At 50.6% G+C, this 12,835-nt stretch overlaps 1 protein-coding gene across 5 annotated transcripts in view; it reads left to right on the top strand.

Annotated features, from left to right (window-relative positions):
- Zfp423 (zinc finger protein 423) overlaps positions 1–12,835 on the top strand; it is a 298,489-nt gene that overhangs the window by 54,356 nt on the left and 231,298 nt on the right. For all 5 annotated transcript variants that reach the window (XM_087595328.1, NM_001393718.1, XM_087595327.1 and 2 more), the window contains exon 2: positions 685–744. In XM_087595328.1, coding sequence (XP_087451454.1) covers positions 685–744 — 60 coding nt within the window. The remainder of the gene's footprint in view (positions 1–684; positions 745–12,835) is intronic.

Below are 12,835 nucleotides of genomic sequence, written 5' to 3' on the forward strand. Positions count from 1 at the left end.
TCTCTCTCTGTGTGTGTGTGTGTGTGTGTGTGTGTATGTGTGTAGGATGAAGGACGACATTCAGTGATGGTCCTTGCCCTTTATTTTGTTTGCAACGGTATTTCTTGTTTGCCATTGTATACACCAGGCTACCAGACCTATGAAGTTCTGGAAATTCCCATCTTCACCTCCAAGTTCATAAAAGTGCCTGGATTAGATACATGCTATGGACAGAGATACATGCTATGGACAGAGATACATGCTATGGACAGAGATACATGCTATGGACAGAGATACATGCTATGGATGAGAGATACATGCTATGGACAGAGATACATGCTATGGATCAGAGATATATGCTATGGGTTAGAGATACATGCTATGGGGTAGAGATACATGCTATGGGGTAGAGATACATGCTATGGTGTCCAGCTTCGTGTGGGTTCTGGAGGCTCGAACTCAGCTCCTAAGCTTGCATGGTGGTACCCACCGTACATGCTCCTGTGCTTTAGTCTCATCCCTATTTGATCTGTGTGACACCAACAAAAGCTATCTTGGCATAGATTTTGTGTCCCTTCCACCCCAATGTCAGATAGCATATAGATACCCCTGTAGGGTTCCCATGTTCTCTGACCTGTGTCCTACCTACCCCATGACCTGTGTGTTCAGCTTCCAAACTCACAGCCCTTCTTTCTTCTCTTTCAGTTGAAGAGGGGGAGGCCTCGGACTTCTCGCTGGCCTGGGATTCCTCTGTGGCAGCAGCGGGTAAGTGCCAAGGGGCTAGTGGAGCATTGCTGGCAGTTTGGGGGGACTGGCCCAGGGAGTCAAAAAGCCACTCATCTGGATATGAAAATGGTATTCTTTCTTCATGGCGCATTCCTGTGTCTAGTCCAGACTTCCCCATGCAACACGATTATATATCTATTCCATATGGCCAGTAAAATTCATTCCATATGGAGACAAGTACACCCTGCTGCTCCCCCCCGGGGGCCATGGTTCCATCTTCTGGGTAAGTTAGATGGATGGCGAGTCCTCGCAATGCCAGGCTTGGCGTCTTTAACTCTGAATGTCACTAACAGTCTTTCCAAACACATTGAATAAAAGCTACATTTTTAACGGAGTGGAGCTCCAACGCAACCAGGCGTCCCTGTACTTCTGCCCCTGGGATGGACTGTCAGACCTGGCTCTGCCTTCAGGGCGAGATGATGGGGGATATGTGAGGTGTGTAGCACTGTGCGGTGCTGGGTGACGTGGCCATTGGGGGCCCTTGGGTTTCCTACCTCAGTACTTTCTCCTCTTGTAGCTGTTTGCCAGCTGGGAGAAGTGGCGGATGGGTGAGAGTTTTGAACTGGTAACCCTGTCTATAGCTTTGAGAACCTGGAGTTCTGGAGTGGCGTTTCTGCTCCCATTGCGATGGGTCTTAGTTCTTTGTCTGGCCCGTGACAGGCTACCTTTTCTTGTCCCTCTCAGCCACCTCATAACAGGTATATTGTCTACGGATTCTGAACAGTCACCTAGAGATTCATGGGGGGAGGGGGCTGTTCGGTCTTACCAGATGAGCCCTATCAGATAATTATTACATCTAGTTCTTTCTTTTTCTTGTGGGAACTAAGGCAAGAGGGCGTAATGTTGGGCACACATTTCAGTCCTGTACACATTGCACATCCAATTTGTGACTTTGTAGACACACACGGCTTGTATGACACAGGTCACTTCACTGAAGAAACTGAGTTCACAAAAAAGTTTTGAGTGACAGCATATATACCTAGACTCAGTGAAGGCTTTTACTTTTATTGTTATTATTGTGTGTGTGTGTGTGCGTGGTGTGTGTGCATATGTAGTGCAGGGGCCATATTGTGTATGTGTCAGTCAGAGGACAGCTTGGTGGAGTTTGCTCTCAACCGTCCTAATGCTGCAACCCTTTAATGTAGTTCCCCTGATTATTTTCATTGCTACTCTATAACTGTAATTTTGCCGCTGTTATGAATTGTAATGTGAAGATCTGTGCTTTCTGATGGTCTTTGGCGATCCCTGTGAAAGGGTGCTCGACCCCCAAAGGGTTGCAACCCACAGAGTGAGAACCGATGCTCTATGTCTTTGTGTAGGTTCTGGAGGTCGAGAGAGGTGGAGAGAGGTGGGGCAGGTGTATTTCCTGCTGAGCCATCTCACCGGTACCCCTGCAAAAAAAAACTCTTAAAGATGGTTTCTAAATAACTGAACTGTGAAGGATGTGACAGGCTGAATAGGAGAGTTGGGGACTGGCCCTTGATCCCCAGTCCCCTGCTTCTAGCCTGGTGTCTTCCCAGAAGCTCTGAGTGCTCTTTGGAACCCATAGAGTCTTGGATGAGCTGTGTGTGGGATCTGCTGTGTCTGTGAATGGTCTGTTAACCTCGGCTCTTTGTGACAGAGCCTCCCTCCATGGCTGGGACTTGTTGGAAGCCTGAGTAATGGAGATGCTCCAGTTCTAGGGAAGCAGAGGCAAGACCGTGAGTCAGTGCTGGACAGATGGGATGGGGCTGTCCTGTTTGCCTTGGTGCTGGAGAGGTGTATCCCCTATGGCTGCTGAAAAACCCTAAGACTGGCCCGGACATAGTAGAGCATGCTTATAATTGTAGCACTTGGTAAGTGGAAGCGAGTAGATCTCTGTGTGCAAGGCCAACATTGTCTACATGGTGAGTTCCAGGACAGCCAGGGGTACATAGAGACCCCATCTATCTATCTATCTATCTATCTATCTATCTATCTATCTATCTATCTATCTATCTATCTATCTATCTATCTATCCATGTTTATGTATATATATATAAATATATGCATACACACATATGTTCAGTTCCCATGTGTGGGTGGGTGAACTCTGGCTATACCAACTTCTAAGAGGGACCTGCTGTAGCCAAGCCTCTGATGGGGGAAGGCTGTCTTTACTCCCATGAGGGAAGCAGGAAGATGGTGGTTGTGATGTAGAGAAGCTGTCAGGTTCCCAGACTGAAGCTCAAAGGCAGCGAGGCATGCCCTGGTATGCTGGAGGCAGGGCTGACAGCCACTGTGTCTGTGTCACCTGCATTTCTGGGACTCCACAGTGTGCTGGCCAGTCTCTGGCCTCCCTGTGCTCCGAGGAGTGGTGGGATTTGTCACATTTTCCAGTTTCCGTTCAAGAACTGAGCATGCGCCTTGCGGCCTTCTGATTCATTTCTGACCCCTAAGGAGCCCAGGACAACCATACTCTGTGGTTCCAGAGAACTTTAGGCCAACTGTTCCTTGATGGGGTCCAGCAAGAGCTGGTGTGGCCGGCTTTGCCGCCTTTCTGGTGTGCTGGGATGATCTTGAATAGAGCATACGGTAATTTCTCCTTCCCAGTTCTGTTGGACTTTGGGCATGGGAGAACTGGAAGGTGCTGAGCGAGGCTTGTGTGACGGCGCTAACTCTGGGACAGGGTGAAGGCAGTGTGACAGACAGCTCCTGTGTGTGGGTGATGACACGTGTTAGTCATGTAACTTAGTGTGTCAGTTACAGTGGACACTTTACCCTTTTGGTCATTGTCATAACTCTGTGGGGTGAAACTCTGCCCAGTGTCAGTACTGCCATTTTCCTGTCGGATGGTTATGAGACACCTGAGGAAGACAGGGACAGGCTCAGGTGAAGCCATGTTGTCTAGTAATTTTCATTAAACTGAGAAGATGCCACTTGGCTATACCAGCAAATGGAGATGGGTATCAGTGAGGATTACGGGGGAACGGATCTTCTTAGCTACCCTTGACAAGCTATTGAGACTTGCTGTCCTTGTTTGCCGGATGTGGTGGAGGTGGGGTCCTGGTGATGCTAAGGGCTTTAAGGAAGCTGCTGAGTTGTGTGGTGGCCACAGTGCAGTGGAGCAGAGACTTGAACACTGGCATTTCTATAGCCAGAGTAGGCGACCTACCCTTTGCCTAGCTTGCAGGGAGGCTGAGAACCAAACACACTTGAAAGGGGCATCCTGGCCTCCCCTGCCTCTCACTAAATGGGCCCTGTAGCTACCCCAGGGACAGCTGGCCTGTTCCTCTATGTCCTTGGTCTGAGATTTGACAACGAAGGAGAACCTGCTCTTGCCTGACAGGGAAGGAATGAAAAGAGCGTTCTCCAACCTGATGAGGGGCTAGCATCTGCCTTTGGACTGGCAAGCACAGGACTGCTGATTGGCAGAGCCCTGGGAGAATCCTCTGCTCAGAGTTGAAGTGGTGGCTCAGCCATGTAGGGTTTTAAATGAAGGGTTTCTTATGTGAGAGTGAGAGAGATAGAGAGAGCGACTGAGAGAGAGAATGTGTGTGTGTGTGTGTGTGTGTGTGTGTGTGTGTGTGTGTGTGCACACTTGTGCATGTGGTCTGCAGTTGCTATCTGGTGTTTTTATCAACCGCTCTCCACCTTATATATTGGAGCAGAGCCTCTCTCTGGAGCTCAGTTTTGATTAGTCTGAGTATACAGCTCGCTCTGAAGATTTTGTCTCCCCCTTGTGAGTGCTGGGATTACAGGATTGCTGCCAAGCCTATCTGGCTTTTACCTGGGTTGCGGGGATCCAAATTTGGGTCCTAATGCTTGTGGGGGCTCTTTACCAGATGAAGCGTCTCTCCAGGCTGAGATTGCAATCTTTCATACTCACAAGACTCAGGAGGTAAGGCAGTAGTAGTGGTATGTGTGAGGTGTGTCGTATATGTATGTGACGTATGCTCGTGCAGTGTGTGTATTGGGCTGTGCATGTGGCAAGTGTTTGTGTCTGAGCGTGTAGGATATGGGTATTGTGTGTGGGTGTGTGTTTGTGTGATATGTTTGTGATACATGTAGAATTTGTGTATACTTGTGTGGGCTGTGTTCATGAAGTGTGAAGTGTGTATGTAGTAAATAGTATATGTGCGGGCTTTGTGTGAGCTCTGTGGATAGTGTGGACATGAGAGTCTGGGCCTGTGCTTGTGGTGTGTGTGTATGTAGACTGTGTGTTTACTATTTGTAGTGTGTGTGTGAGGGAGAGAATTTTTTAATGTAGAGGCTGTGTGTAGGGGCTATATGTGTAAGTATATGTTGTGTGTGTGTGTGTTAGAGTGTGTGTGTGTATGGTTGTAGCTGTTTGTGATGTGGGGGCTCTGTAAGGTCTGTATTGTGTGTGGATTTGGATTTTGTGGGCTATGTGTGAATTGGGTGTATATGGGCTATGCATATCTGGTGTGTATGGACTATGTATTATACACACACATACATGTTGCGTGCATATATGATGTATGTTTGGGCTGCATCTTGTGTGGGGCTATGTATATATGGTGTGTGAGGGCTGTATGTGTATTGTATGTGTATGGTATGCATGGGCTAACTGTGTACTGTGGGAGTGGTGTGTAGAGGCTATGTGTGTATTGTGTATAAGTTATGTGCACGTGTGTGTGTGTGTGTGTGTGTGTGTGTGTGTGTTATATTTTAAGAGATCTTTTAATCTGGAGAAGTTCTAAACCTGTTTCAAATCTCAGTTGGCTCTGAGTACCCATGATGTTCTTTTCCCTAACCCAAAGCATTCTTCTGTATGTGATTGCAGGGTGGAGGAGGAAGGAATTTTGACCTCAGCTGCACTTGCTTGCCTGCTTGAGGTGTGAACTCCTTAGGAAGGTAGATGATCTGTTATCGAGAGAGGCCACAGCCAGACCCCTCCTCCCAGGCCTTGAGGCCACAGCCAGACCCCTCCTCCCAGTCCTTGAGGCTGCAGCCAGAGGTCTTTTTAATTTTTTCAGAATCTTAGGGGACACAGTCCAAGGTCTCATTTCTCCCTACACTTCTAGATGAGTCACCCAGAGACCCTCTACTCATCCCGACTCCTAGATGACACATTCATATCTCATCTTCCCCAGACTCTTGGTGGCTCAGCAGTTGAACTAATGGGTGACACGATGCCACCCCTGCTGAAGGCAGCTGTCACCCAGCTGCTGACTGCTGTGCTGTACCAGGCCTGGAATTACCCGGTCATCCGAGATCTGCAGAGAGAACACAAGAGAGCAGTTTCAGATAAAACTGGTAGATTTAAAAAAAAAAAATAGCAAGTCAGCTTTAAAAGCAACTTTGAGGGGCTGGAGATTTAGCTCAGTGGTAGAGCGCTTACCTAGGAAGCGCAAGGCCCTGGGTTCGGTCCCCAGCTCCCGGGGGGGGGGGGGGGGAAGCAACTTTGAGACCAAATCAAGAGGTCTTTTGTGGCTCTCCTCACATTCAGAGATGGGTGGGACTGTTGTCATAGTTGGGTAAGATAGACCCACTGAAGAAGCCTTGCACCTCTATGGCTATTTTTCCTCCTCTTCCACCCCCCCCCCCCCTTGCTCTGGGCAATGGCTCAGCTGCCTTCCGTTCCTCTAGATTTGCCTGCTCTGAGCAGTACTGGTAGCTGCTGGTTCCCGGAGAGTGTTTACTCACTGGATCTACAGTACAGGTTGTGTTGCCCTCATCCCTTAGGACGGAATTGAATCCCTAGTCTAGATAAAGTTCCTTTTGTTTACTGTCCCTCTGCTGATGGGCTCTTGCAGGGTACGCACATCTTGGGCTGCTGTGCACAGTGCTGCCGTGAATTACCTTGTGCGGGTTCCTGTTTGAACTGTGTTCAGTTCCGGGGTGGAGTGGTAAGGTCCTACAGTCGCGTGGAATTGAACTGTGTGAGGTGTGTGGACTGTTCTGCACAGTAACTGCACCCTTTCACATTCCTGGCAGTGGGGTGAGAGGGCTCCCCCCCTCCATGGCCTTTACAGCTCTCCTGCTAGGGAAGAAGGAACAACTTGTATTTTGACAATCATTGTTCTGGGTAAAGGGAACTCCTTGCTCTGGTTAACAGGCAAGAAGGGCGTGTGTGTGTGTGTGTGTGTGTGTGTGTGTGTGTGTGTGTGTGTGTGCTGGCAATAACTTTGCCAAGGGGGTATTTCACTGGCTTGTGTTCAGGTCTCCAACCTTGAACCTGTCTTCCTGCCTGTGCCCTCTCTTCCTCCTGTCTTCCCGTGTATCCCAGAATGGGTGTGATCCCGTATCCCCCTCTTTCTAGAGTCCCTCTTTCTTCTGACACTTTGGAAAGTCCTGGTAAGGATGTATGCGGTTCTGTGTATGATTGAGAAGACAGCCTGTACCTCTTTGTCCTCATCTGACAGAGGGAGGCCCTCACTTTCCTGCCACTTGTCTAGCCCTGGTGTCATGACGATACCCTCTCCTAACTGGGGTTTAGGGACCATGAGGCTTTCTCTCACCATGGCTACTATGGGCCAAGACATGGGGATGTAGAGGAAGGGAGTCTGGAGGGCTGACCGTATGGGTTGGAATTTTGTGCGACATGATGGACCTGTTGATTAATGTTCCTTACCTGCCAGGGCAGAGTAGCTGATTCATTCCGGCTTAGTGATAGACACATTGTGGTTTATAACAGTTACTGTAATCAGTCGTTGTACTGGCCCAAACTATCGATGCCCCTCTGTGGTCTGAGTTAGAGACTTTCTTGCCATGCGATTGGTCTCTTTGTCCTTGTGACTAGAATCCATCACTGCTATATTAGCTGCCTCTTGGAGTCATGTCTCTCAAGTTTGTATAAATGGATTTTTTTTTTAAAGAGGCACAGAGATTGCATCCAGCAAAACCAGCAGAGCAGAGATTTGAATCCAGACAACTCATGCGTGAACTTCACAGCTCACCCATAGATGGCAGACCTGCCTATCACAGACCTTGCAGAAAGGCCAGTGGCAGGTTGGCACTGGTGCAGGGCACCTAGGTTAAGGGAAAAGTCCTGCTAGAGCTCTCTAAGTTTTGCTGCTGCCTGGAAAATGCCTATATGAAGTCCTTTATTCTTGCAAAAGTTGAGTCTTGACAGACACTGACCAGGCTTTCTATCACCACTAAGTGTGGGGCGTGGTGGTGGTGCTGGTGGTGGTGCTGGTGGTGCTGCTGGTAGTGGTGATGGTGCTGGTGGTGCTGGTCGTGGTGGTGGTGATGGTGGTGCTAGGTTGCAGGGACATGGTAGCAGGGACCTGCTTGGCTGCCAGGTTAGCACTGGGAGCTCTGTATCTGGTCTGGGCTTTTGGGGAAGAACATTTAAAACTTGTTTCCTTTTATTGGTTCTGGTGAGAGGTAGGCCGTGGTCAGCCCCTATTTCCTGCAGCTTGGGCTAGTCAACGAAAACATGCAGAAGAGTGGACCTCCTGGTGTGGGGAGTGGAAGCCATCCTGGTCCTGTTTGGTCAGAATGTGCACTATTTGTTATCCCAAGGGCATCCCAGAAACTGTGCTGCAGCCACCCCAGCATTTCCACTCATGCTGTCGACGTTGCAGACCTCTGTGAGCTCCTTTATAGCCCGGACCTTTGACCTAGATGAAGGCAGGGTGCATGTGAGGGTGGACTGACTCCATCGTTGTCCCCAATAAACAGAACCTCAAGGACTGCCAGACCTTGGCTCTGTGGTTGAGGTGCCAGGCTTCGGGTCTCAGGTGTGGGTGGTCCCCAGCACTTTCGGGTGTACCCTTGTAGCTGATGAGCCCCTCCCCACCCTGTCTCAGCTTCTCAAGGGCTGAGATGATCGTAGTACAACACCACACCCAGGTCCACTTTCCTTTTGGTTCTCAAACCAAGGGCATCAAGGTTGACTCCCCCCTTTGTCCCCACTTTCCCTTATGGTCCCTGAGCATCTTACTCTGACTTCCTCCCTGTCCCTCTGGCACTAGCTGGAAGTCCCCTTGCTATGTCCCATGGTGGAAGCTGCACCAGGGCCCTGTGACTCCAGGCTGCACTAGAGGGTCTTGTCCACCTTCTGTGCTCTATCCCCCTCCCCCTGTCTTCTTGATGAGGACCAGGGGACATTTTCAAGGAACAGAAACGTCTCAGTAAAGAGATGTAGAATTTCCTAGCATTTTAAAGACTTATGAAATGCGTTTTTATACAGGGCCAGCTGGGGAGTTTCTCATTAGCTCGGCTGGGGAGTCTGTGGGGAGTTGAGTTAAGTGGAGCCAGGCAGGCTGGGTAGGGAGACATGGTGGCCCTGAGCTCACCGGGGGAGCATGGCGGGCATGCGTCAGCTGGTTGGCTGGAAGGCCCCCTGGCTGAGCTGGCCTGAGCTGGGCCTTTGTTAGACCTGCTTCGCAACTGCACGGGGGACCTCAGAAGCCTTCAGGTGATGACTGGAGCTGAGAGGGGGCCACTCTGTTTCCATGGTGAGCAGTCCACGAGGTAGGGCATCTGCCATGTGTCGCACACAGGCGCAGACACGTGTGTTTGCCTGCCTCGTGTGTGTGTGTGTGTGTGTGTGTGTGTGTGTGTGTGTGTGTGTCCGTCCAGTTTCCTGCTGTCCCAGCTCAGAGCCCTGACAGATCCTGGTTCCTCTGTACCCCCTTCTAGGCCTGGGCAGACATGGGGCAGCTCTCCTCCATCAGAGGATGTGGTACTTCTGAGCTTCTTGGCAACCCTTTCCTCAGGCTCCCATCAGTCTTGGCTCCTGTTGGGCCACACTTGGCAGTACTGATGCATCTGTGTGCACATTAGTGTGCGAAGCCTAGGTATCTGTGTGCATGCATGTACTGGTAGCCAGGCACACTGGAGCTTGGGCATAGGGAGTAAACCTGAGAGCTGTGTTTCTCTTCTGCTCTTCTGCCTCTCTGGTGTTTTACCTCCACAGCATGGGCTTGATTTTCTCAGTTCCACTCTCTCCAGCTAGATGCGGCCGTTCTCTGGCTGTTTTCGCACGCTGCCACAGGCTAGAGCTCAGCCAATGCTCTTGTACTGGCCCATGGACGCGGGTCTGTCTGTCTTGGCAAGGCCAGCATGTATACTTCCCCACTTGGTGATGTCAGGGGACATCAGAGGGTGTGTGTTGGGGTATGGGGTGACAATTCCCCTTTCCTCAAGTTCAGATGACCCTCACTAACAGGAAGGCATCACCTTACGCCTTCCCAAAGGCCTTGGAACCCTGCAGGGGGACAGAAGTCTGTAGTTCTTTGGCGACTTTCAGCTTGGTCATTAAACAGGACCAACCTCAGGAGGGTGTGGGGGATAGGGAGTCATGATGCACTTATGGGTTTCCCAGCTTGTGCATGCTGGAGCGGTTTATGCTATCCCTGTCTGAACCTGTGAGAAACATGGTGTCCTTGTCAAAATGCTGACATTGTCAGGTCCAGACACGGGTGAGATGCTGTAGCTGTGACACTGGCGTAGAGATGCTACTGGTTCACGCTGGTTCTTATTCTCCAGCTTCTTCTCTTACTGGGACTTCTGTCTGCGCCACTCTTGTTTATCTTTCGAAGTAGCCTAAGCCGCACCTCCTCTTGTAAGCGTCCAAGGATGGTCCTGCTATGGCTTCTTGGCCTTCCTCAGTGCCCTTGGAGCTAGCCTCCAGCTTCCTGCCCTTACCGTCTCTGCTGGTAAGAGCTCTCCACGTTACGCTGGCCACTCCGGGGTCCTGCTCCCATTCTCTGGCCCCAGACCTCAGCCTAGGCACAGCAACGGGCAGGAAGCTGACAAGTTTGCTGAGGTCCAGAACAGTACCTTTCCTGTTTAGTATAGTAGAGTGCCCTGGGCACTCTGGGGCCTGATTTTTGTCCTCTTTGATAAGAACAAGGTCTAGGTTTGCAATCTAGCTGCTCATTAGCTGTGTGACTTTTGAGTCTCTGAGGCTCTTTCCTTTGCTCATCTAAAGTGGGAATGGCAGGGAGGGAGGGGGATCTGAGGGATTCCATGTCCCCAGGGGCGCCCGTCCTCTGCGCCTTTCCACTTGCTGTGGACCATACAAGGAGAAGCATGTGGTGGACCTTAGCTCTGAGCTTGGGGCTGGGGGAGCAGAGAGGCTCAGGTCACCCCTCCCCCATCACAGCAGGGTCCTCCCGTAGCAGCAGCGTCTCCCCCTTGCTCCCAGGCAGGCCTCAGGACCACTGTTGTTCATATCAACTGTGCAGAGGATTATGGCTTTTTCTTAGAAGAAACATGGGGTGTCTTGGTACGAGGCCAGAGTCTGCTCTCAAAGGCAGAACTCTGAGCCAATGGTATATTAGACTGTTCTAGTGGGTGGGACTGGACACACAGACTGTGGAGGCAGAGGCAGTGCCTGGCAGGAAATGGCCAAGGTCAACCCAGCCTGGCTGGTCCTGACTTCCCAGGTGGATGGGCCAGCCTTTGGATCTTTGTGGCCACAGTCAGGGATGTATCAGATGTAGGCTGCAGGCAGCTTGCTAGACTCTGGCTGCTGCCCCCTCACTGGGTGGACATATACATGACATGCATGCACACACTGAAACTGGGTATCCAGTTCTGTCTTCCTCAGAGAGAGATCATTCTGTCCACACTATATATTCTCTTTTTGATTGCTTTTTAAAAGGCAGTTTTTGAGAGCTCCATATATTTTCCTTGCATCTACATAATTTTATACTTCCCCTCCCCCTCCAACACACACACACACACACACACACACACACACACACACACACACACCCCTTCCTGCCTTTTGATGACTTTAACTACTACTGGCTTCCTTTGGCAGTGGTCAGCACATCAAACAGATACAGTATCTGGTAAACTTTGAGTGAGATACATTTTATAGTTGCTGTTGTTCTCGGGACTCAGTGCCTTGCATACTCTCCAGGCTCGCAGAGGCTGGGACAATGGTTGTTCTGCCCATTGCTGACTCATTGGTAATTGCCATCCAAGGAGAAAGCACTCAGTGCCAGGGAGGGGCTGGGCACCTACAGCATGTTCTCTGGCCCTACAGATGGCCACTGTGGCCCAGAGCGGTGGAGAGTCGTGTGCTGCCTCACAGCTGGTGGGCTTCTGCCTGAACTGAGTCCAGGACCCTCCTTCTGGAACTGTTGGCTCACAGTCCTGGGGCTCAGTGTTCTTCCTTTGGTGTTAGGTGTACTAGGATGGGCTGACAGTCTTGAGGAAGTCATCATAGTGGCAGTTTACAGGGGACTGTGTGTAAATCAGAGACGGCTGTTGGGCATAAGTCTGGCGTGCACACACAACATGCACTTTTCTGCATTCACCTACAATGCACATACTTACATATTTTCACATGTACACACTCCTCAGTGTGCATATTCACACTCATAGGCCTTCACGAGGGCCCCTCTATATAGAGCACGTGTGTAGGCAGGCACACATGCGTGCGCGCGAGCGCACACACACAAACACACACACACACACACACACACACACACACACACACACACACGCTCAACTGTGTATGCATACCCACAAAGAAACCTGCAAATGTGTGCATACACGTGTGCGTGTGCATGACAACTGGCTTCTCCCCTGTCCAAAATACTGTGTTTGCATGTGGCTGCCTGCTTTTTTTTTTTTTTTTTGGTTCTTTTTTTTTCCCCGGAGCTGGGGACCAAACCCAGGGCCTTGCGCTTCCTAGGCAAGCGCTCTACCACTGAGCTAAATCCCCAACCCCCGGCTGCCTGCTTTTTTGGATGGCCCCATGGCCTCTTTGCAGGGTCAGGTTGTGTCAGTGTGTTTGGGGTGTACAGTGTCTCCTTTCTTGGCTCTCCATTTTCTTTCCTCCCAGACACTTATCTATACTGCTGGACCCAGTGCTGGCCTGACCAAGGCAGAATCCAGACCCCCATAGCCATCTGCCTGTCTGACTGCCTGGCCCATCTTGGCCCTCGCACACACACCTTCAGCTTTGACATGGCTGAGTTCTTACCCTGCACTTGCCACTTTAAGAGCCCAGGGACCTGGCAGTCTTGTCTGAAGGGCTGTGGCTATGGCTGAGAGACTGGACAGCTGCAGAGGGGAGGCTTTGTAAGCTCCCTGGCTTCATGGACTCTGGGTAGTGCTGGGGAAACCAAAAGAAAGGCTGACAATGGCCTCCTTCCCTCCCTGGGCAGCCTGGGCT

This window comes from Rattus norvegicus, chromosome 19 (genome assembly GCF_021556685.1).
Source record: "Rattus norvegicus strain SHRSP/BbbUtx chromosome 19, alternate assembly SHRSP_T2T, whole genome shotgun sequence".
Taxonomy (NCBI): Eukaryota; Metazoa; Chordata; class Mammalia; order Rodentia; family Muridae; genus Rattus; species Rattus norvegicus.